Consider the following 25072-nt stretch of genomic DNA (forward strand, 5'->3'; position numbering starts at 1 on the left):
CCAGGCACTCCAGGGTCACCCACTGGTTCTCCAGCACTGTGATGTTCTTGTGGGTCTGGTTCACCTGCAAGCGGTTATCTATGGGAAAAGGCCATTAGAAATGCAAGGTGACCAAGGGCTGCAAGGGTTCTTTGTCTCCCCACAAGCCCTTCCGGCATGGCCACAATCCTGGGGTGTGATGAAAGAAATGAGGAAGGGGAGGAAAAAAAATGATGGTGAGGAAAAAAAAAAAAAAGGAGGAGGAGGAAAAGAAAATAGGACTTGTGGTTTTTAGGGTCTTCTGAAAATCTTAGGCTAGCCACCAACAACACCCCATTCAGCACAGGGAACTGGAAACCCATAATCTCCTAGTAGGACCTGGGGGGGCCCCTAAGTGCACAGACATCTTGTGAAGGGAGGCCACACTTAAATCTTTTCTCGTTCTCCTCCTGGGGCAGGGCAGTAGCCCGGTGACACCCTGACCAACAAGCCCTCCTGTTGTGGGAAAAGAGAACAAAGCAAGGTGGAGAACGGATGTCTGATGATAGGGAACCACCACTGCAAAACAAGAAGTGGCATGAGGGCAAAGTCACACACAGTGTTTTGCTGCCTTGGGAATGTCCCTGGTTTTTGCTCTACGATTTCATTGATACACGGGGAGTGACTGCAATCAGCTCTTTCGTGTGAAATAACATCTGGTACACTCCTAACTCCTTCGTGACTTCTTTCCAGGAGCACAGTCTGGACTTCCCTGCCACGGCCGCTGCAGCAAGCAATGGGCACTGTACTTCCCAGAGAGAGGTGGGCGATGCAAAGGAGGGGGCAGATCACAGCTCCCCCCCTCCCTGATCGCCCCACAGCCATCTCAGGACTTTGCAGACAGGAACAAGGAGCGGGGACCGGCAGCGAACGGCCCGCTGTGGCCTGCTGTGCTTCCTGCGCAACCAGGTAAAGCCATGCTGGGGACCATACTCAATATCCCTCTTGCACCTCCATCCACAGAGCTTCTGTCTAGCCAGCCAAATCCAGACAGAGAAAATGCACTAAACATCCTAGTCCAGCCCTGCTATCCAGGTGCGTCCCTCGTGCCTAAGGGATTTTATCCTCCAGAAACAGGCATCTGGAGCAAGCGGGGACAAAGCAGGCTTCCTCGTGAGGTACCAATGCTCTGTCTCAGCAGCACATATGGAGTCCAGGTTGCTCTCAGAGACCTGCCTCCCTGCCTCCCCCCTTTGCACAAAATGAGGGCTCTGTCCCCAGCTTGTGGAGTCCATGTTCAGCTCCTCCACCAGCCCACCTTTACCAGTGATGTCTGCTGCCACGGAAACCACCCGCAGAGCAGATTTCTCCTTTCCTGGCAGCCAGCTCCCCACCTCATTAAACTTGTTACTCACATCTCATATGCACAGCGCAGAGGGAAAAGAGATGAGGCTCCCCACGCCTGCCAGGACACAGGCACAGAGTAAAATTAAACTCTATGCGAAACATAAAAATGCTTTCCCAGGCAGACACGCAGTGGTTGTCTCTCAGTAGATCGCTAGTTGACACTCTCGCTACACGATGCTCTTGAGGATAAAGAAACCTAGCTGAGTACAGTGGCCCTTCAGATCGTGGCAGACAGACAACCTTCATGTGGAGACACTGAAATGTACGCCAACCCAGCCTAAATGGAGGGGAGTCACATCAAAGGGGGAAAACGTCCCTCTTTGTGCAGGGATGAGGATGCATGGAGGGGGGAGTGATGAGGATGTAGCAGAAACAAAAACAGAGGATCCCTGTTGCCCCAGAAAAAGCTTGGCAAGCTCATGCGCCGTGCACAAGAGCTGATGCCGAGAGGACCCCACCGGTGCGGCACGTGGTACCTGGCTGCTTGACGGTGACCTCCGTCCGCCCCGACACCTCCTCGGCCAGCTTGTACCAGGCGTGGTTGGGGCTGAGCAGCCACTCCTCCACATGGCAGTAGTAGCTGCCGCTGTCTCGCACCTCCGCCCGCTGCACCGTCAAGCTGAAGAGCCCCCCCGACGCCGAGCGCTCAAACTGCAGCCGGCCCCGCAGACCCTCCTCCTCCGCGTAGGTGCCGTACTCAAAGGCCGAGCTGTGGGTGGTCTTCAGGATGAGCTTGCCATCGGCGTCAGAGGGCTTGTGGACGTACCACAGCACAGCGAAGTGAGAGTCGGGGCTGGTCTGGGATTTGACCGAGCAGTTGAGGGGGATGGGACGGTTCTCCACCAGAGTGATGCTCCGCTTCGACTTGCTCACCTGCAGCTTGGTCACTGGGAGGGAAGAACAGAGAAGGATGAGGAGAGGTAGGTCATTAACACAGAAAATAAACTCACCTGGTTTGGGAAGGACCAGAGAGTCCTCCCCCAACTGCAGGCATGGTTGCTCTTGCCTGGGTCCCACTTGCACTGGATCTTTAAGACAAAAGCGTTTAGATGTTCTCCTACCAAATCTTCTCCCATCATTCACCCCCCCGCTCTACTCCTGGATCTTCCCACCGTGTCCCGCAGCAAGAGGCTGCTTTTTCACAGTTTGTCCTTTAATACTCCCTTTCTTAATTCACCACGGTCTAAGACACCAAATCTAGCAAGACTACACCCAAACTCAGTGGGCTTTTTCATGGTGAAATCATACCACTTGCACCTCAGGGCAATGAGTTGTTGACCTGTTCCAGAGAAAACCATTTCCAGGAAGAATGAATTAAACAAGACCCTACTGCTGTCACATGCCAGCCACCTCAGTGACACGTAACCCACAGACACGCAATAGCAAGGGGAGCAAATGCAGGCACAACTGGAAAAGAAGAGCGAGTACCAGACTGGAAAGGAGCAAGCTCTGCTCCAGCAGCCGGCAGATCTGATCCAGGTCCAACACAGATCACACAGCCCAGGACACAGCCACAGGTACATCACCTCCCTCGGCTTCCCAAGCACACCGGCACTTCCCTCATAGGTAGCTAAGCGGTCACACAGCACCAAGGATGACACGACAGTGTCATTAGCTCTTGTCCCTGCAAGGAGAGAGACACACTGGTTTCTGATTCCTCTCTCCCTGTAGGAGCAGGAGATAAAGCCTCTGCTGCGGTGGCCCGAGCCTTGCCCCATGTCTGCAGGGCAGGACACGAAGTGCCCTCCTGTGACACTTGTGCTTGGCCTGCCCTGCAGCCCCGCCGGTGACAGACCCGAGGAGAGGAGCAGCTCCTGGCGGGACACACACTGCTCCTCCCAGCAGCTCTGCTACCACCTCTCCTCCTTCGCCCCTCCTCGCACGGCAGCTCCCCTCCGAAAGGGGACACGCTGTCTTGCCACCAGGTGAAGGGATTCTGCCAACAACCGGTAAATCTCTTAACAAAACGTAGCGAGCGCCCTGGGCACGAGTGGCACGCCAGAAGTGTCGTACCACAGGCACCAACAGCGAAGGCTGCCAGGGGAGCTGTGCCCATCCACACCCTGGAAACGTGTCCCATGCATCCTGGTTTTGCGAGGAAGCAATGTTGTCTCCTCTCTTACCGAGGCGTGGGCTCCTTGCTTTGCATCGTGCTTTGCTTCCAGCTTCCCTTGGGCCCCAGGGTCTCGGATGCCTGTTGGCACAAGCGATGAGCGACCGCACCGAGGGAGAGGATGGGCACAGGCAAACAACATCAAATGGGAGGGAGGAACTCCCACCACAGTGATGCTTTCTGCTCTAACACAGCATCTGAGATAGGCATCCTGGTAACGCATTAGATGTTCCCCTGGAGCCCAGATTGCCCGTGGCTTTAATCAGTATGGTAATAAAGACTCGATGGCTGTGTTATGGGTATGGCATGCAGACAGTAGAGGAAGAGGAGGAGGGAAATAGTCCCTTGTTTTTCCTCCCTGGGGACTTCAACCTAATGGAGAGATTTAGCATCACCCTGTTGTATTTCTGCCGTACCCCAGTCACATCCTTTCCCCTTTGTTTCGCTTCAGGACGGCAGCCTTAGCCACCGCACCCACACTCATCCCACCTTTTTGGCTCACTGTTGGCAAGAAAGGTTATTTCAAGCATTAATCAATCTCCCAAGTCCCTGGGAGATGAACCAATAAAGGGGAAGGTGATTCTCAGCAGTTTCCTTTCTCCCCCAGCCCCCTTTCCAAACAGTTTATTTTTAATTGGTACTGGATTATTTTCTGCAACCGTTACTAAGGAAACCTCTGTCACTATAGCAACCGTGTATGTTAAGTCAGTAGCCCTATATCTATTAAAATGCAGTATATACACATGCTGCATGTGGTGGGGTTGCTCAATATCAACACACACATAGAGACAAAGCCAGGGTATGCACAGACCAGAGCTGCTGAGATGCAAGCATCCCCCCCAGTGCTCTTCCCACATCGCGGCACCTCCAGGAGACGAAAATGAGAACAGGCACAGAGTAATTTTAAGCCTGGTGTTTGGGGCAACAGATGTGCACCTCATACGAGAGATGTGTTTCACTGAAGCAGCAAGGGGTTGTTCCTGGATCATAATCACAGCAATTCTCACTGCGTACAAACAGCACAGACCCCTGAGGTCATCCAAGGGCTCCTGGATGGCCTCTGTGCAGCTCTCCTTGCTTCCATTCCACACTTGGGAAGATGTCTTCTTTTGTAGGGGTGAGGGTGATGGGAAAGAAATCTTATTAACTCTGGCAAAAATGAGATCTTAAATTCCACATATGTACCCGAGCCCTCCAAAGCCCTCCTTGGAAGCCACTGCAGCCAGCATTCAGGAACTTGCCCACGCATGCACTGAGTCCCCCAAATCTTGATGAGATGATAGCTCCTACTGCTGCTACCAGTCGGAGCAGCAGGGCCTGGCAGGGAATTACAGGTCTTCCCTTTGCTAAACTGTACACACTTGCACGGGTTCGTAACACTGTGCGCAAAGTTTCATCTAGATTAGAGGTATCCGTGATATGTAATGACACCCCTGCCCAATGCACTTCTTATCTAATGTGACTTATTCTCCTAACAGAGGCACACAACGGAAGATGCAAGAGCAGGTTTTGTTTACCTCCCACAGAATTAGAGAGGACATTCTCAGTCTTTTCCAGTCTATGAACACCAAATGCTTCCCCATCCAGGCGCTGGCTCCTGCATAGTAAACGCACACCTACCTCTTCTTCATTACCTTTTGCAGATCCTATAGAAATAATTCACAGCTTTTACAGACCACAGACTGAAAACTGCAGAGTTGGAAACACTGTGGCACACAGGTTACCTTGGGGCAGCTTCACCTTCAGGCTCGTTTGCTTGCTCACACAGAGGAGAGATCCTCTGCCTGCAGTCTGGTTAAGACATGGGATGCTTTGCGGGGTGGCTCGCACTTCGGCTCTTCCACACGGACGACCATCAGCCACCATTCACAGATAGACAAACTAACCCAAAAGGCTCATTTTGCATTTGGGAAAAAATGATTTAAAAAGGAGGAAAAAAAACCCCTGAAGTTAGTGGTCCAGGGTGATGGTAATGGTACAATACAAAGCCAGGGAGTCCATCTCTTTCCATCCTGGTGGTAAGTCCACTCCAGCACAAAGCGGGTCTCTCTATGCCCCGCGCAGCTTGCCAGGTCATGTTTAAAGCTGCCTGCCATGACATGGAAATGACTGTAGCTGCCGGCGCATGAGTGAGATTGCAAGAAGACTGACACCCCAGACACGGCGCCAGCCAAACCTCACCCTCCTGACACGGGCGAGACTCCCTTTCCTGGCTTGGGGATTTGCCTGGGCAGAGAGCCAGGAAAGGGCTCAGCCTTCAAACGCCGAGTTGATCAGGTCCATGCCAGGGCAGGGCTGCTCCAGCCCTCCATCAAGCAGCGGAGGTGGTGGGGGCAGCGATGTGAACAGGCACGGTTACATGGCATTTTCTGCTGCGCTGACAAGAGGCTGATGTTCTCTTAACAGCCTCCCGAACATCTGCTTAGTGAGGGAAACAGGTGCACGTGTCTAGGTGAAGTTATCGTGCATATCATCTGCAAACCATAATCCTGTTGTCACAATGTCTCCTGGCTCCCTGGAGGGTGCCAGTAAAGAGGATATCATACCTTGATGTACTGTAATTGGTCCTACATACACTATTAAGGCTTTCAATTTACAATGGCAACAAGTCACGGTTACAACCCTTGTATTTTTTTTTTTAAGCCAGCCTGTCTCCCAGCCCCTGTGAATCCATGCAACCTGCGTGACGAAGGTGCCGGTGTTGAACTCTGCAGTGGTGCTGGGGCAGGGGCCGTGCAGGCAGTGCCAGGACAGAAGACATCAGCTCTCCGATGGCACAGGGACATGCTCTCCCACACTGCTGAGGGCATCCTGACGCATCTGCTAGAGGAGCTCCGGGAGGTTAAACGGGTGATGACTGACTCTGGAGCCTGGCGAGGACACGGGGGACGTTAGGCGCCTGTTAGGGTGGAGAGGCTGGCAGAGATGCTAGGTGCCCACGGCAAGCCCATACACTTATGAGACACCTCACTTCACAGACCATCCTGCAGCACCACAGTCCCTCTGCACTAATTCCCAGGCTGAGGAAAACGTCCCCACTCATTTGCAGGGACAAGCATTGTCTCAGGATACCTGTGGCAGCCTCTGGTCCTGAAAGCTTGCACCGCCGGGCTGGCAGGCCAGGTCAGACACACCTTACCACCACAGCAGGCTACGATATGGCTAGGTGTTCTACAAGCTGATATACATGGTAAGGGTTTTCTACACACCATCAAGCAGGCAATTGGTCTCCTCAAGCTGGGCATGTGGTAAGCACAGTTACACAAGCATTTGGGGGAAGGGAAAGCAGTCATCATAGGAGGAGGATGGAGGCAGTGATGCAATTCACAGCTTTTCTGCTGACTCACTGCCATGGTGAAGCCACTTGGCTCCCTCCCCTCTGTTTCCTAATCATCAAGCAGGGGTTACAACACTTACCTCTACCAAAGCACTTTGCAATCTGCACCTAAAAATGCTGTGATAAAAAGATGCTCTGTCTCAGACTCCTTACATCATCTTCCCTTGATGCAAGAAAATACAACAGCAGTTTACTTCCCACCTGGGAGCCACTATTACCAAGTCCTGGGAATGGCGATGTTTAATTGCAGCTGAAGATACCCTTCCCCCAAAAAAGCCCCATACAAAACCCCAGCATGCTGCCCTGCAGCAAAGGAGGGGGCTGCCGGCTGGGGAACAAGCCAGCTCTGCACGAGCCAGCAGCCGTGTCGCAGAAGGAGTGGGCAGGAGGATGGCCACCACCAGCCCACAGAGCCCCCGGGGAGCCCTGTCACCATAGCGGGGAGGCGATGTCCCACTTTGGAGGCTGCTGCCCTCCAGGGAAAGCTCCTCCAGAAGATGCTCTTGCCTGGAGAGAACTGATGAAGTGTTACAAAAAGTCTTCCTGTGGAATGTCCTACTTTTAAAAGCCTCCATCGGGATTTCACTGTGCTGAGGTGTGTACGTGTGGGAGCAGAAATGAGGCCAACCCAACCCGAACCCAGCCCTGGTGTAACACCAGACATGGGATTTAGCAGGACGATCAGGAGAGACTCATTTCCAGGAGGATGGCCTCAAGGCAACTCTTCCTGCGAGGAACCCATGTCCTTGCAGCACCCTCAGTATACAACCCTGAAGGGCACTGGCCAGGTTTTTGGCACCAACACAGCCGACCTCTCAGCCTGCGGTCACAACCCAGAGGTGTCTCATCATTTCCCTCGCTAGGGCCCAAAAAGCACTCAGTGCCCAAATTCCTCCTGAAGGATGTTCACCTGGGATTCAAGAGACCCATGTGTAGGTCACTGCTCTGCCACAGGCTCACACATGCACTAATGCTCAGCCCTCTGCCAGCCCTTCTGCCTTCCACGAAGCAGGGCTTGAGAGCCTCCTCCACCTCCACACATTGCAGGGACACCAGTGTTAATGACCATGGGGAACCGGGGCAATGAGAGTTAAGCAAGTACACGCCAGCCTTCTGATTCACCGTGGTGAGGGGTGGGTGACTCATGTTTACTATGTTAGCTGAAAGCAAATGGATGTTCAAAAGGGAAAGATACGTGAGCCCTCTCACAGAAGAGGCATCAGAGGAAAGGCGTTCGCAGAAGGGAAGAAGATGAGATGCTCCTAGGAGGACCTTGCTCATTAGGCTTAACTGTGACATAGAAATCACAGCATAAAGACAAAGACTTCCAGCACTGGGGCAGCCTCCCCAGAGATGGCAGGAACATGGCAGCACAGCTCCCGACTCCTGCTATTCTCTTTTAACAGAACACAATTTCTCCTGAAACTGGATTAGAGAGGTCGCAAATTGCATTAGCCAACATGGGAGGCTGCTGGTGCAACAGGAGCAAGAGAAAGGGAAATAGCATTAGACTTTGCCTGCCATTATTACTGCCATTATTAACTTGTCACTTTACTATAGTGTTCCTATAACAATGAATTATTGCCTGCAAACAGGCTGACATGATTGAATTACTGAGAGAGCAGCTCCATGGGAAGGAGAGACAACGTTAACCCTTTCCTGAGGAAGGCTCAGCTGCTGCCCTCTCACCAGCGGGCAGATAAAAAAGCCAAGGCTTTGACTTTGAACACCAACCTGCCATCTTGACCTTCAGCAGTGATGGTTTCAGAGCAATGCCGAAAGTTTCCACAGTTCCCAAACAGCCCAGGTCCTGGTTGCAGGTGGGCTGCTCTGAGTGGGACATGCAAACAAAAGCAGAATAGATGTCTGTCTGCAGCAGCGATGATGATCCACAGCTGGAGCTCTCCCACCTTTGCAGGTCTTCCTGAAACCTCTCTAGCTTACTAATTTCATAAAGTTAAATCCTCACTTTTGCACACTCCTCCTTTCTGGTATAGAAAAGACGAGTGTCTGGACAAGCCACCAAACTGAATGACTGCCAACCAGATGGATGCAGGTCACTTTTTTCTCCCCCCTCCCACCTCGCAGGGTCAGTACCGTCTGTTTGCAGTCCCACACGCTGTTAATCCGACTCTGCTCTCCCCTGCCTGAGTCCCCATGAAAGATGGTGCGATGGCCCTTCCACAGAGGGCTGTGCCAGGGCAGAGCCCCTGTGCTGAGCGGGAAGGAGCAGGCACGCCTTCACCCACCCAGGCCATGCCCCTTGGCATCACCGCGGGTACCACCGAAATGCCACCCCCTCTCCCCTGGAGTTTGAGAGGCTTGAGCCTGTCTGCAAGTACTGCTCATGTTTTGCTAAAAATCAGCTACATGACACTTCTCTTCCAAATTTACTGTTCCTTGTACGAATGCTGCAAATAGTGCTTCCTGCAGCATGGACTGGTGGGTGCTCCCAGCCCCGGGAGCAAGCCTAGGAGCTGGCTGTGACCCACCTCCTCTCAGGGACAGAAAGAGGCCAGGAATAAACCACCAAGCGACCCGCATTTCATTATGTTCAGCAAGTTGCCGCAAAGTCCATAGTAGCCCAGCAGATAGAGACGTTCCTCAGCCTCACAGCCTGCTGCTGCAGCAAGACAAGCCGAGTACTTAAATAGCTGTGCACGTCCACACTGATCATCACCCCTTCCAACACCCTCAGCCCAAAATTCAGCCCCAAGCAGAGGCACGTGCCCTGAAGCACACTGTACCACTGCAGCTTGGGGAAACGCAGCTTGATGCGCTCAAAATGCTACCACAGGGTGCCGTGGCAAAGCAGAACCGGCACCTCTCCTCAAACCCCGCGGTGGACCCGCCTGCTCTGCTGTACCCCCACCAGCTTCACCCCCATAAAAGGTGAGCATCACATCAGCCAAACCCACTGACAAGTGGCCCGATGCCCCCACCCCTCCCCAAAAGCAGCACAGTCAGACCGCTGCCCTACCAAACACAGAGGCAGCGGGTCAAGTCCATCGCTGCACGCCTCATGGTGTGGCGTGAAGACTGCAGGCAGTGACAAGGACATCTGCTCGGCTAGGGGACAGCCTGGGATTACCAGCCATGCCACGCCGGAGTCGGCGGAGCAGCTAAAAAAGTAGCAGGTAACCAAGCGGGGCCTTGGGGAAACATGCATATGTGACCCACAAAGCCTCTTTAAAGCCCAGAAGCCATACGTCTGTGAGCATGTATGGAAAAGGCCATATGTGTAGCTGCAGGGATGGAGAAAGCTGGGAAGCCCACAGCCTCCAAGGTCTGGTCATCGATAAGCCAGAGACCACCGGCTGGGACATGCCGCTGGCCTGGGAAAAGCAAGAGCTTCCCCAGGAAACAGAAACCACGTCTCTCTGAAGGACAGCAAGAAACAAACATAACCGAAAGCAAAATGCCCCACAAACCTAAAACCAGAAACCTTCCTGCCGAACTCTGAAATGAATGTAAAAGTTCTGCAGGAGAGAGAGGAGGGGAGGGAAGAATAAAAGATTCCCAGCATGAGTTGTGCTTGCTGTCAGAAAACAATATACGGCTCACTGATCACTTGTAAATTAAAAGATGGAGATAGGATCACTGGAAGATAAATTCAGTACCAAGCTACAGCCACTGAGGATAAAGAAAGAAAAAAATAACATACTGAGATATTTAATCAACTCCTCATCAGAAAGAATTCAAACAAAGGAGCACTCTGTCAATTAGGAAAAGTGATTAAATGTACCTTGAAGAGCAAGTTATAACACATACAGCAGCACCACACACAAACTCCCATGCCGTTCTGGAGGCTGGCCATTAACGGCTGAATTTCCTAACAGGGTGTCAGAAAAATACTTGGGAAGTTTGTGTAGGTGCACACTAAGAGTACAACTGCACCCTGTAGTGCATGGCTGACTTCTGCATGTGCTGTATTTGACTTGAGAATTTTCAGCGGCTATTGCTACGCAGAGAGAGATAAGATGCTGAGGGTGGTACGAAATGCCATCTTCTTGACATCCAGACAGACCTCAGGCAGGATCATGAGGTCTTTTGGACGCTGCCTGCACCAGCCTTGCCAGCCCTAGGTTATCAGTGCTGCCTTCCATCCGAAGACAAAGTCCGCTGAGAAGGACCCAACTGAATCCATCCAAGAGCTAGCTCTCTCCACTCACCACTAACCTTTCCTTTCCACCAGGTTAATTTTTCTGCAGGTTTAGTAAACTGAGCTGGCACACAGCGGGATCGATGCTGGCACAAGGAATGGGACAGGACCATGCAGCCAGCAGCACACATCACGGACAAGGATCACCTCCTCCTCTGCAACCAAGTGCTAGATCAGCTCCACCTGCACCCTAAAGGCTCATGATGCTACTGGCTCCATAAATTAACCGGTGAATTTGACTACAGTGTGAAAGAACAACCAAGTGAAATGAGCCATCTGTTGTTTCTTAAGAAATTGTCATCTTAAACTTCTTAAGGACCGAAGTATTACAGCAGGATGGGCTACAGATCCATCATTATCTGCACTCCCTGCTTCTCTGTTATATGGGACAGGGAAAACTGTAGGAATTTTCTTTAACAGCATCCCAAATTCCTATTTAAGCAAGTAAGATGGCCCTGGGAGCCAACTTTTATGTATACATGTTAAAATAAAAGACCCTGAACCATAGGTTCAGCATGTCCAGAGCCTGCCATTTTGCTGTAAGGAAGCAGATCGCAGGTTCAGTGAAACCAGAAATTTAGTTGACCAATGTCAGAACGGGTAGAAACCCCAAAATAATCAGCCCCTTACGAACCAAAGTTCTGGAAAAGTATTCAGATAAAAATCGTCCTTGTTTATTCTGCTGACACAGAGGTATTAATCTCACAAGCTAAAATCACCATGGGAAGAAATGGCTGGGTTTATTTTACTGAAGTTGCTTCCTTTACGTGGGCATTGCTGCACCACCCAGCTATGCAGGTCACTGTCATGCTGAAGAGCAAAGCCATCGTGTCCAGCCAGCTGTGTCCCACCAGCAGAAGACACCCCCAGACCATCAGTCAAACCAATGCTCATGAAGGCAAAAGGCAGGGGATTTACAGTAATTGAGGCTGAGCCATCTCTTTGCCTGGCTGTTCAGCACACTTGTCCTCAAAACAGGACGCAGCCCGGCTGTGTAAAGGACTGATGGGGAATACGTAGTTTTTCACCCCAGGAGAAGCATCCCACGTGACACAGAAGCTAGAAAAATGGTACAAGTCCCACGCACAAGGATGGACGTCCAAAGGTGCTGCTTGGGCGTGCTGGGAGGGACACCTGGGCTGGGTACCGCTCTGACTGGAGGGCTGAGATTGCAGCAAGAGAAAAACCGTGCTGCAGCACCGAGCCTGCTGGCTCTGAGGCCACTCACCTTGTGGAGAGCAGCGGAGCAGCCGAGGGGCTGGGGCTTCACGCTTGGACCGGGAAAGGAGAATGGTGGTCAACACCTGGCTGGAAACCCACTCACCAGCAGTGCTTCATCTCCCCCAAGGGCTGCCCCTGCTGACTCTGCTTTTGAAGTCTTCAAGGACATGAGGGACGCACAAAGCTTTAGAGCTGGACAACATCTAAGTACTGTTCACTGCAGAGTATTTTAGTCCAAGGAGAGCAGACAGGGAATCGATGAGAAGCTAAAGTGTGTGGAGAGAAGACATTCCAGACAACATCAAAGAAGTTGCATGTGCACAGACTGCAAACAGGCTGACACCGTGGTTCTGTATATGTCTGCTGCCAATGGGAGTGGAAAACCGCTGAGGAGATATCAAAGAGAGAAGCAGCGAGTGCTTTGAAATCGAAGTGAAGAAATTGCTCCTAAAAAAGTAACCGTGAATGGAGTTAATTTGAACAGAGCAGCATATTCTGAATACAGCCCCCGTCTCCTGGCTTTGTCAGTTTTGTTAAGGAGCTGAAAAGCAAGACTGCCCGTAGTAAGATCAATGGGCACACACAGAGCAGGCTGAGCTGGGTTAGGGTCCCACGAGGTGCAAGGATGCATTCCTACCCTCTCTACCCTCCTGAAATGCATCCAAGATGCTTCATACATTTAAAGTCCAACTTCTCAGGTTATGCCCTTGGGTGCATTTTCCAGGCTGAAGCCCCAAGGGAAGCCCTGAACATAACCGTCTGCAATCAGTTCAACACGCTTGGCTCTGACAGAAACATTTCACAGGCAAACCTGCAGAGGAGCCAAGTATCACTGCTCCCAGATGGGAAACCGAAGGTGGGGGGAGGTGAATCACAGCCCTGACCCCACAAGGCCAGGTTCAGCATCCCCGGCACCGGGTCAGGAACGCCGCAGCGCATCCACCACGAGCTCCCTGCCCTGCTGCTCACACTGATGGGCTCGTTTCCACATGGCAGTTTTTTTGTGGGTTCAAGATGCCATCTGCTCTGGGTGCTTCAGCTCTGCTGACACCAATGTAACCTCGCGCCGATGTGTGACTTGCATTGGGCCAGATTTGCCCTCTCCGACAGCCGTGAGTGCAAAAGTACGGCCGGCTTGACAAGGCCAGCCAAGAAGTGCCCTGCTTGGAGTGGGGCAGGGAGAGCATCCTCACGTGGATGGGTGCCCACGGGTGAAACCCCACCTCAAACCTGCATTTACAAACCAGTGCCCAAACACTAGACGGTATGTTATGCACCACAGCGGCAGTGAGAAGAGGAAGCTCTCAGGTGTGTGTGACAGCAACAGTACATGGAGAAAATGGGGGACGGGGATGTTGGGAGCAGAGTGTGATGGCTAAGTGGGGAGAAAAAACACCCTGGGGTGCCAGCCTGGGATAAATAACTGTGCCAAGGAGGCAGCAGCAAGTCTAAGTGGGGAAGCTGTCCCAGAGGATCTGGCAAGTGGGGACAGAGCTCCCCAGGGCAAACGTGCAGGGGTAGGAGACTACCAGGGGTACAAGGTGGAAGAAGCAAATCCACCTGTGCTACCTGGAAAAGAAAAAGGGCTCCAGCTGGGTCACTAATGCAGGTCTATGCAAGGGGACAGCCCCGGGTCACGCAACACTGAACCCTTTCATCTCCTCTGTTCGGTGTGCTGGAAGCCAACAGGAAAGAGCAGCAGCTCTGGGGCAGAACAGCAGGTCTTACCCCGCTGGTGGTGGAATGGAAAGGAGCAAGTCCCCGAGCACCCCGGGGAGAGGAGACTGCTCTGCATCACAGTTGCAGCTGCTTATGAACCAGCCTCCTGTCTCTCCTGAGCACTTCTTGAACTCCTTCATCGCTCAAGCAAGAGTACAACTATTTGCCAGACAAAGCAGGCAGCTGTAAAGCAGGGAAGCAGTGCTATTCTACAGAGCAAAACCACTCTGGTATCAAGCAAGCAGCAAACTTAAGTTTCCAGACTTCACTTCCGTAAGGAAGTTTCCAGCTCATTAGCTTTCCTTGTTTAACTTTATTGCTGGATGCTGCCAGCAGCAAAAAGTGTCAGGTTTTTAAGTAGGCACTTTGTGGCCCTTGAAAACATTTGTTCGAGGCTCTGAGTACTCTGGTCTGTACCCCACCAGCCACCCATCGTAGAAAAGGCATCTTTCACATCCATCCACAAGAGGATTCCTCGCACGCAGACATTACTAAGAAATGAGATGGAAGAAAGGCATTAACAGTAATATCTGATTTTCATTTGATAGGGAAAGCCTCTCCTTATACTCCACAAGTATCTTGGCGATTGTTTGAAAATCAGTCCTCCTTTCTCAGCTTTAAGCATGCCATAAAGCAGCCTGTTTTTCCAGTTTGCCTCTGCCTCATCCCCTCCTCATCCTCCCAGCATCCCAGTCTGCATGGTCACAGCCATCCGCTGCTTGGCTGCTCACCAAGTCTTCTGAGGGAAGGGTGAGCAGGACACAGAGCAGTCTCTCTTCAGCTGCCAGGGATGGGCTTGGACAAAGAGGTTAGGGTCCCCTGCTCTCCACTCCTTAGGTTTCTCTGGCCACCGCTAGCCCAAGGCAGCCAGGATGTTGGCAGTGGTGGTTCCTCGTGGGCAGTAGAAGAATGGCAGAGCGCTCGGCACCCACTTGGGTGCAGGGTTTCAGGGGGAGGACACCTCTGGCTCAGCCCGCTCTCCAAGAATGGTTCAGGCACAAGGCTTCCCCAGCTTCTCCAAGGCCAGGTTGAGGAGCCCCCGCCCTCCCCTTCCACGATGGTTTCAACTTGACAGCTCCTAATAAACCAAACTTTACGAAGCAGCCCCTGGAGAGCCCCTGGAAGCTAATTAATGCTCTAATGAAGAGCCTGACTGCCTTGTTTGCTCGACGGCTCCCAGGTCAATCAATCTGCCGTAGCCCAGCTTGCAAAAAAGCAGCAAGGCGCCCAGCACCCCTGCGTCTGCTCGGTTATCATCCCCCACCACCCCTCCCCATCCCTCCTCCCACGTTCATTACTGTCAAAAACCTGGCAGCAAGAGGGCAGATTTATAGAGGCGATTTTAGCTTCCCCCCGTGCGCCTGCTCCAGTATTAGTCACGAAGGAACCAGCCAAGGGACGATGCAAGGATGGAGGGGTGGGAGGAGTGCAGAGGGATGGGGTGCCCTGCAGAGTGGGATGGGCAGGTCTGTGCCTGAGTACGAAAGGGGTGAGGAGGGTGCTCAGGGGGGGTTGCCACAACCTCCTGCTTGTGTGAAAGCGCTGCTTTTTTATTCTCCTGTTGCCAGAGAGACTCCTCAGCACTCAGACTCCAGGCCCTCTCAAAGCTTCGCCGAATCACTCTCTTGCTTGTGCCGCAGGGGAAGTGTGGTAATGCACACAAAGACAATGGCTATTTAATACACCAGCACAAATCTGCTCAGGCCTCCTTGCCAAAAGTCCTACCCAGATGTCCTAGCCTGCCCAGATTGCAGCACAGTCCCCACCACACACTGTGCCACCAGAGACTGGCCACTGTCCTTGTCTGAGTCCCATGGACTGCACGGACACACGCTGCTCCCAGACAGCACCTCCTGTCCCAGCTGCTCCATCCCTGAAAACCTGATGGGGAGAAGTAAGATCCAAGGAGTCTGCCTGAGAGTCCTCAGGTCTCCTCTTGACCCACATGCATCTACCTACCACCTTCCTCCCTCAGGCAGGACCCGTAGTCCAGGTACCATTCCCCCTCCATGCTGCGTGAGGAAGGGGGCAGAGAGCAGCGAGGGGGTACTGCTCAGCCGGCATCCTCACACCGAGAGCTCATCCCGAATCCAAATGCTTCCAGGGTCACCTGGATTCAAAAGGAACCACCTGCACCTCTGCCTCTCCTAAAACCCAAAAGATCAGCAAGTGCCAGGGAGTCACCACACCTGTCCCCTCCAAGGACAGCACACATCTGTCCTCACTGATCTCTTGCAGATCAGCCCTGTAAAGCTTGAATGGAGGATGCTCCTCTCCATCTGGAAAGGGGCAAGTGCTCAGAGGGCAAGGCAATGTCTCTAGAAGGAAAAATGGCGGTGAATCCTCAGGGAAAAGGGGTGGTGAGCCCTCGAGGCACTCCCCAGCTTTCCAGGATGAAAGAACCACGGTTTCAGAGGCAGGCCAGATACCGCAGCGGAAGGGGAGCCCCAAACACAAGGATGCAGGTGGAAGAAATCTCCACCCCTGCACTTGGGGCTTGCTCCAAGCTCAGCCCGCACTCCTGTGCGTGGTCTCCTGCCAGCTTCGGCTTTGGGGAAGCAGCTGGCGCGAATGGAGTTGTACTTTTATTGCTCTTCCCCCTCTGCTGCAACACGAGCTCACCGAGAAAGAAACAACCGTCAGCTCGAGAGATGGAAGTAAAAAGGAGAGCACTGCATTTTAAGGGCATGAAATGGCCACAGGAGGTGTAGCCAGTCTGGTCCACAATCCTGTCTGACAGATCCCCACGCCAGCCTGGATTTCTGCCCCAGCCTACAGCCGTTAAAACCCAGCACTTACCCTACAGCAGGGCAGGTCTCTCCCTGCAAAGCACACACGAGGTACCTGGGGCTGCGTGCCCCTACCTGTCCACAAGCCTCCCTCTACTTTGCAACCCAAGGTGTGCAGGCTTGCGTGATACGGAGGAGCAGGCCATGAAAGGGAGCTTCACATCCTACTGCTGCTGCTGGGGAGCTTCCACACACCAGCAAGCGACGAACACCAAGCCCTCGTGATACCTAAACTCTCTATAAGCTCTCACACATACAGCCAGCACCCTGTATAGGGCTTATCCTCACACTGCCAGTCCTTACAATGGCTTCATGCCCAAGCGCCCAGGAACGTCACACTGAAAGGCCAAATCTGGCTCCAGATGCCATGCAGGACACTTGTGCCATCCTGCCTACAGACCTTGTATTCAGAGCTGGGTTAATGCTGCCATTGCCTGCCTTATTCACTCCCTCCTTCAGGAGCTATCTGTTTTGTTTCTCAAATACTGCTCATTTCTTCCAGGGAAAGGACTGGAGTGTTTCAAGCTGCTGACATTTCCTCAACATCACCCGTTGGCCACGAGATAGCCATAGGTGAAATTACTTTGCAACCACATTGATACACGCAATTCAAAACCAGCGCTGCCAGCTCTGCAGTTACCACTCCGCACGGATGGTATCTACAAGCACTACCCATGCAAGAGTGCCAAGGAGAGACAGCCTGAGCACTTAAATGGCAAACCGACACACCAGGAGAAGCTCCAGCATCCTGTCCCTTGAGGATGTGGGATTTCACAAAGCAAAGAGATTAATGAATGAATCAGGCAGCCACTATTTTTACCTTTCTCACCCGAACAACGCTTTAAAGGCTGACATATATAGATTGCCACATCTGCACCTGGAACCTGTCAAATAGAAAGGTCACTCTGACAAACAGGGAGCAGGGGTTTAAGAGGAAACTAAAATCTCAACATTAACTTACAATCTGGAAACACACGCTGGCTCGATTTGTCAAAAGACCTCCAGACAAGCCTTCTTTACAGTGTCCCTTAGGAGACTGCTAGCAGAGAGAGTTCACGCCAAAGTCACTGGCATATGGGTCAAGGCAGGAACCCATGGCTAGTGGCAAGGGAAAGGAGAAAGCTAGGACTAAGATGCCCAATAGCAGCCTGAAGTTATGTCAGATTAAGGTGACTATAGAGACACGGAATTAGATTGACAGTGCTCTCAGGTGTCCAGCCATTCACGGGTCCTGAATGACCCCTTTTGAAGAAGCCCTGGATGGTTATTAATCTGAAAACCAGCACCTGTTCCATCAGCACAGGTCTGATGGTGGGGACTCTAGGATGTTCATTCAGAGGTGTCCGAGGAAGGTGCCTCCCGCATCATCCTGGATCCTCTCTGGAGATTATCCAGCCAAAGACCCAGCAATGTCATGACATGACCCTCTGCAACCTGCAAAACCAGAGAGAACCAGAGCAGTCACTGGTATGACTGCTGGCATTGCATTCCTGGAGAATATCAACCATCCGCCCTCACAGGCTGCCTGGGGCATGGAAACAGAACACGGAGAGAGTGCAACTATGGTGCTGGGGATGCTCTGAAGAGTCCCTCTTTTCTCTTCCATCCCCCCCTGTGTGCCATAAACCCAAAAACATTATGCAAGGCTCATTGGACTGACAGCTAAGATTTGTGTAGTAATAGTTTGTTGAGCAGCAGGGAGATAGGGAGAGGTAAAAACCATGGAGACCTAGATGACTTGTTCTGTTAAGGCATCACTTGATGGTTACTGCTCCAGTAAAGAAGAACTGGCTGCCAGAGCATGGTTTAAACATCATTTAAATGTCCTACTTGCCACCCTGAGCTGTGACACAGAGGCTCTCTTCTGGAAGCTGTTATAAAGGATTTCTCTTTCTCTCTCTGTCTCACACACATATGCATGCACAGAGATGTGCCATGAAAAAGCATATTACTCCAGGGACTATATCCAGTCAACGCTGTTTCCTAGGGAAATAAGCTAAAATGATGAACATCACCAACCTGACCTTGCAAGCAGTAAAACATGTATTACAAGGCAGAATAATAAAGATAAATGGAGAAGATTAACCTGGAGATGAGGGCAAAGAAGGAGAGAGGGAAGAAAGATGATGGAGAGCTCATGAGGCGCCCGGAGCTCACAGCATCCCCTGACTTTTCTACAGACATGCTGGGGGTTGGGGAAGGTGGAGGAGAGTACGAAAAGGGCCACTGAGAGGAAAAACACAAAGCCCAAGCCACAAGACAGACCCTAGTAAGGAGTCCTTCTGCACAGGAACATGAAGGGAGGACTACCATGCTGCAAGGACCCGAGCCAAGAGTCTTGAAGGTGCTAAAAGCCTTGCTCCAGACATCAACTCCAGCCCTAAGGCCAAGACAGTAATAAACCGTTTAGCTCAGTGATGGCTCAGAGCTGCCGTGACCGCACATCTTTGCACCCTTCACAGACAATATAAGACACGACCAAAATGTCAGTGATAAGGCCTACAGAAGGGACTTAACTCTCTCCACTGGCTGTACAGGGAGCATAAGCACCTTGTAGGTTTTCTGACTCTCCCTGCCAAGCCAGGTGTCTGTAGCCTAGCTGTTGTGTGGGCACCCACAGCCGTGGTGACTTCCAGCTGGAAAGGGTTCAGTTTCTGCTAGGGAAGAAAGTCAGGCTCTTTGATCACTACCTGCTTTTAAAGATGCCTCCAGCAGAGCGAGAGATGCAGCCAGTTACTAGGCAAGAGCTGCAGCACCTCACCTATGGCGTAGGTGCACGTGCAGGCTTTGGTGGGAGCACTTCTCTGATCCTGTTTGCGCTGTCCCTCTCCTCTCTTCCCCAGGTTAGTCTGCTCCGATGGATGGAGGTGGCAACATGAAAGCCACCTCCGTCTCACAAGAACAGCCCAGAGACTGGACCGAGCTTCAGTCACCTCGCTTCCCAGAAAAAAAAACCATGAACAGCATACGAGGAGCAAAGAGAGGACCCAGTTCCCCAAAGGTGGATAAGGCACCTCTAACATATCCGTGGGCCGAAGAGCCGAGCAGTTCCACCTGAGCCATGTACAAGTGTGAGACACCAGACGCAGCCACGAGAGCAGTCCTCACTCTGGAGAGACCACCGCAGCACTGGTACCTACCCCATCCCCGTGACAACCCCCCCAGCCCCTCTCATGTGCTCTTGGTACTCACCTGGCCGCAGGACCCTGATTTCCAGCAGGTTGGAGGTCCTGTCTGCCAGCCGTGTCCAGCTGCTGTTGTAGTTCTTCCTCCAGAGCTCAGCCACGCACTGGTACTTGCCGGCCTCGGTGTCGCTCGCCCTGCTGATGCTCAGGCGCACGTTGTTGCTGGACTCGGCTTTCTCGATGGCAGTGCGGGTCCGAAAACCCGCGTACCTGTCACCCCACTGCACCCCACCATCACGCGTGAAGGTGACCAGGTCGTGAAACTCAGTGCTGCCTGCCGGCTGGAAACGCCACGTCACCGACACCGGTACCCATGACGGGTAGTGGGGCTTGATGATACACTGGAGGTCAAAGGACTCGTTGTAGGTCACCCCGGGGGTGCGGGAGATAGCTGTGACAGCAAAGCCAGCCTCTGCGGAAAGAAAGAAAAGGGCTTTACGAGACACCTGCCTAATGAGGCCCTGCTGTTAGCATGCAAAAAAAAAGTTAGAGCCTGGTCATCCCGTTGTGGGCCTGGAATAATCAGCCACTTGCGTTGTGTTGGCTCTCACTTGCAACTGCAAAGTGGCACAAAAAGCAGTGGCAAAACCACACGTAAGTGCCTGCGTAGTGGTGACTGCCTGCATAGCGGTGACTGCCTGTGCGAGCAGTGGCTGCAGCGGCAGCAGGATCGCGCCCCACTTCTGCCCAGAGGAGCACGATCCCCTGAGACCCTCTAAGACAGGTCCCTACCCTGTCCCCCACCCCAGGTCTGTGGTTGGTTGCTGCAGATGAAGGAAAGATGAGGAAAGCGAGAAGTAGCAGCCTTTGTTCATGAACTGAAGAGGTGGCAGTGGTTACAAAACCCCAGGATGGAGGCAAGTAGAAGAGAAGCTGGTTGTTCCTCTTCTTCACACAGCACGGCTTTTGTTCTCTTCCAGATCACAGCTCCAGGATGGCTTTACGCAGTTATCCTCGCACGTCCACCACTCTGCAAGCCGGTCAATACGTTTTGACTTATCTACCCCCAGCACTTTGTTTGTTTAGGAGAGTTTAAAACCAGCAGTCTATTAGTAATTTGAAGACAACACATTCCCAGTTGACTGGCTTACATTTTGGGTCACAGTACTTCCATTGCTCATTTGTTCTGAGCTGCAGAGAGAAGTATTTCCTTCTCTTCCAATCATTTCAGTGCAGCCAGCAGATTTCACAGGGACCTTGTCTTCTTCTTCTACTGGCAACATCCCCAAGAAGCGTTCCCTTCCCGGGAGGATCTGTGGGATGTCCCACGCCAGCTGGCAGCTTTCCTCCTTTCCCCTGCAGTGCTGACTGTCCCGGCACCCAGCACAGCTGTCGCTGCTTGGGGAGACCCCAGTCAGTGCCCAGTAGAAACAGGAACATCTTCCGGATCAAGATGGAGCTTCAGCCTGCCACCGCCTCAAAATTACAGTTTGAGAGATGAGCCAGGAGCTCACTGCAACCCACAGAGCTGCTGCCGTGGGCCAGACTGGCCGCGGCACAGGCATGACTGTATCTGCGTGCTTCCAGCCCCACGGCATCACCGTGCCAGAGCTCTGGGACGTGTAAACACTGTCAAAACAGGTCAATCTTTGGGATTAAAGCCTCTTGCAACATGTTCGGTGATTACCCAGGAGAGGAGAGCAAGACCCAGGCTGTCTCCCCTACAGGACTGCTGCATCTCATCCCCATGTAAGCCCCTACCGTCAGACAGCAGCCCTCCTGCCTCAGCAAGCGTGTTACCGGGCTCAGCTCAGAGCACAGCTGAGCCAGAGATAGTCCTAGAAAGCCAACTTAATTTCACCATGATCAGCTGCCTTCATGAAGTTTAATCCCCAGTTGGCCTGGGCAAAGAAGCTTCATGAAGGGACTTCTTTCGACTGTTGTGCAAAAGCCAGGTGCGTTTCTCAGGTCCTCAACTCAACCAACATGCTCATGGCACTTAAGGTTAACACACAAAGGCCGTTCTTCTTTTGGGACTTTGTACAAAAGGAGAGAAACTACGCATAAAAGCACCCAGATTTTCTGCAAGACTTCCCTACAAGAATACAGCAGCCCCCCCTCACCCTGCCTGCCCACTCCTTCCCCAGCCTGAAGTCCCTGCCAGGCACCTGAGATCCTCAGAAGTTCAGGGACATCTGGTCTGATCCGACAGCACATCTCTCTTCTGGCTATTGGTTCTGAACCACCCGGCAGACAGATTTATGGGTTTGAATATCATCTGTGCTGGTTCAGCTAAAGAGTTTCTTAGTCTGGCAGATTGGCAAACGATTAGACCTTAAGTTGAAATGTGAGTGTCACTAAATTTACTGTATTTTTTTTTTACTAGCAATTTCTGTAGTCATAAACCTCTCTTGCTCTTTCTTAGCACCTTCCATTTCAGTTTCTCAGGACACTTCAAAAACATTATGCTGAACAAAAAATATCAGATTCAGCAGCAACGAAACAATGCTCAATATTTTCTCCACTAAATTTTCATGAACTACTTCAGCTTTGCTAGTTATAGGAAGAGGACCTAGGAATTTCTTAGGACTTGGCAGAACATGCTCAACAGCTGGCGATTTCTCTGGAACAAGGAGCAGAGGAGGAGGGACAACTACCCTTCCATCACATCTTCTGAAACTGCTGGGCAATTCCAAGCATCTTAAATTTTAACAAGGGTAAAAGTGATACATTTTAAAATCTCAACGTTTCTACAAACGGCAGAGCAAAGAGAAGGGTCGATATGTGGACTTACAGCAGGTCAAACGCTGCTGAGCTCATGAGGAAGACGCTGTTGAAACCAGATGAGAATTTGCCTTTAGTTCTTTACAAACTAACGTCCCTGCCTGCTTTTGAAAGCTATATAGCCAACATTTCTAGCTCCAGACAGAACAGCCTCTGAAAGAAGGTCAAAAGTGAAGGGGAGGAAAGGAGGAAAAAACCAAGATTTTAATCAGAATACGATACAACTTTGAAGTCTGGTCTCTCACACATCTTGCCAAAGCTTAAGATTAATACTGCAGAGAACCAAAAAAAAACCACCCCAAAAATTCCCACCTTGACCTTTCAGCAGAGCTCCCTGGTTGTTTACAGCCCTGGCATTCTGCAAATCAGTGGCCTCATCGGAGCAGTCAGCCCTTCTTCAGTCTCCTGCAGAGCACTTTGGGAACTAGTCCAGGACTTAATATAGCAAGGCCTGAGCGGGACCAAAGTAATTCACGATCCATGCAAAATCCCTAATGCCCCGCCTGCCCTCTCCTAAACTGATGTGGTTTCACTGTGTTTGAAATGGAGGTCCCCTTTGGCAGAGCGGAGTACCAGCTGCAACGATCCCAGGTCCTAGTTCGGCTTCGTCACGGACAACGCTGTGGTTCCGGGCCAGCAGCACAGTCCCTCCTTGCACAGGACCGTTCCTGACCCATGACTTCTGCAGGGTTCTGATGCTTCAGAGACGCTCGCCATTTCTGGTGGCTGGGCCAACAGATGCCCAGCGTTTTGCTCTCCTGGTATGGCGAGCGGAGGTAAGGTTTACCCAGGACAGGCAAGGAGGCTTTGATGCCCATGGGCTGCTGACGGAGCACCATCACGGGTGCCCATAGCCCGGGTCCAATGCTGGTGGGAGACATCACGGGACTGGCAGCCTTTCTCCTTGGAAGGATGCTGGAAGCACTTCCCCTCTCCTTAGCCACCCCCTGCTTTGCTCCTGCCACAGCCACCCCTCACACTTTGCCCCCACACACAACAGGGCATGCAGGCATATTGCACCAACCTACCTGGAGCTGCTGGGTACCTCTACTTTGCTGACAAGCAAGGGTGAGAGTGCCGAGAGCAGCCCCAGTTATTTGCAGGTGACCTCCTGGGAGGGGGCAGGCATGTGGGGAGCACGGCCCCACGGCCCCCTGCACCTCGAGTACTCACCCAGAGCAGTGATGGACACGGGGGTGCCTGCGTGCCGCTCCCCAACCATCTGCCACTCCCCATCCAGCATCCGTGTCCACTCGGCCACCCGGCACTCGTAGTGGCCCTCGTCCGCCTTGACGCTGTTGAAGATCTCCAGGGTGAAGGAGCCGGGCCGGACCTGCTCCACCTGGATGCCCCCGTAGCTGCTGCGCTCGGCATACGAGGGGCCCGGCTGTAGGGTGCCCTCCCGATCCAGACGTACAATTTCGCTGCGCCGGTTCAGCTTGTCCACCAGGCGACCGAGAGGCGGCTCTGGGGCCCAAAGCCCGAGCGCACGTTGCAGCCAAAGCGCAGGCTCTCTCCCTCCAAGACATTGCTGGCGTTGTTGATAATCTCCAAGGAGATGCTGGTCTCTAAGGAGAGAAACGCATACACACAGGGGAGATGATACACACTCGCCACTTCTCGGTCTGCAAGAAGGATGCTGCCGGCCAGAGAGGCTTTCTACCAGGTGCAGGAAACTGCCCACGCATTTGGGTCCAGGCACGTCTTAACCTCATGCGTGACCACATCCAAAACCAGCTTGTGGGCAGCGAGCTGCTCCTGGTGACTTGCACACTCAAAGCAGGTGTAGGCCAAAGCTGGGAGAAATCTCTCTGCCTACGGCTCACGAGACATTGCCACATCTTCTGGTCGTAGGTCCGGGATGGGATCTCGGCAAAAGTTGAGGGAATTTGTGTTGCTACAACATGCACCACATGCAACCAGCTCTGTCAAAAAAGGCTTCCAGCTCCCTGGGCTTTTCAATTCACTTCATCCTGATCACCATCTTGCCATGTCCATTCCTACAACACCTTTCAGGAGAAGCTCTCCCAAACTCCCATCACTAGTGACATTAGAGGTAGCTATCAATGTTTGATAACATAAAAAAAAAAAAAAAAGTATCCTGAGCTTCCCAGAGGTGTAAGGCTTTACGGTTGGTTTTTCAGAGATACTGAGTGCTGGTTACTCCTGCTGTCTTCCATCAGAGTTATGGATACTTAGCACCCTTGAAAAAATCATCACATTTGTTCCTAGAGATGGTGATTTATCAAATGGCAAGAATGGAATCTGTCTGAAAGGTGGCTGTGCCCAGAAGTACTACATTTTAGACATTTGTACAGTGGAAGATTTCTAGTGAGAGTAATTTTCAAACCCAAACAAATGAGACCAAATATTGGTAGGAGAGAAAAGAAATAGAATTTATTTTGGAGAAATGAGGAGGGGGAAAAAAAAGCTAGAGGAAAGGGCTGCATTTCCCTA

The 25072-nt window shown here is 52.1% G+C and overlaps 1 protein-coding gene across 1 annotated transcript in view; it reads right to left on the reverse strand.

The window, feature by feature from the left end:
• Positions 1-25072, reverse strand: part of LOC104157629 (immunoglobulin superfamily member 3-like) — a 70333-nt gene that overhangs the window by 6706 nt on the left and 38555 nt on the right. Inside the window, 5 exon segments of the mRNA XM_009695040.1 lie at positions 1-78; positions 1842-2252; positions 19899-20303; positions 23789-24061; positions 24064-24183. The exon segment at positions 1-78 is cut by the window's left edge and continues 318 nt beyond it. Of these exon segments, the coding sequence (XP_009693342.1) occupies positions 1-78; positions 1842-2252; positions 19899-20303; positions 23789-24061; positions 24064-24183 (1287 nt within the window).

Source organism: Cariama cristata, unplaced genomic scaffold, assembly GCF_000690535.1.
Source record: "Cariama cristata isolate BGI_N322 unplaced genomic scaffold, ASM69053v1 scaffold4192, whole genome shotgun sequence".
NCBI lineage: Eukaryota > Metazoa > Chordata > Aves > Cariamiformes > Cariamidae > Cariama > Cariama cristata.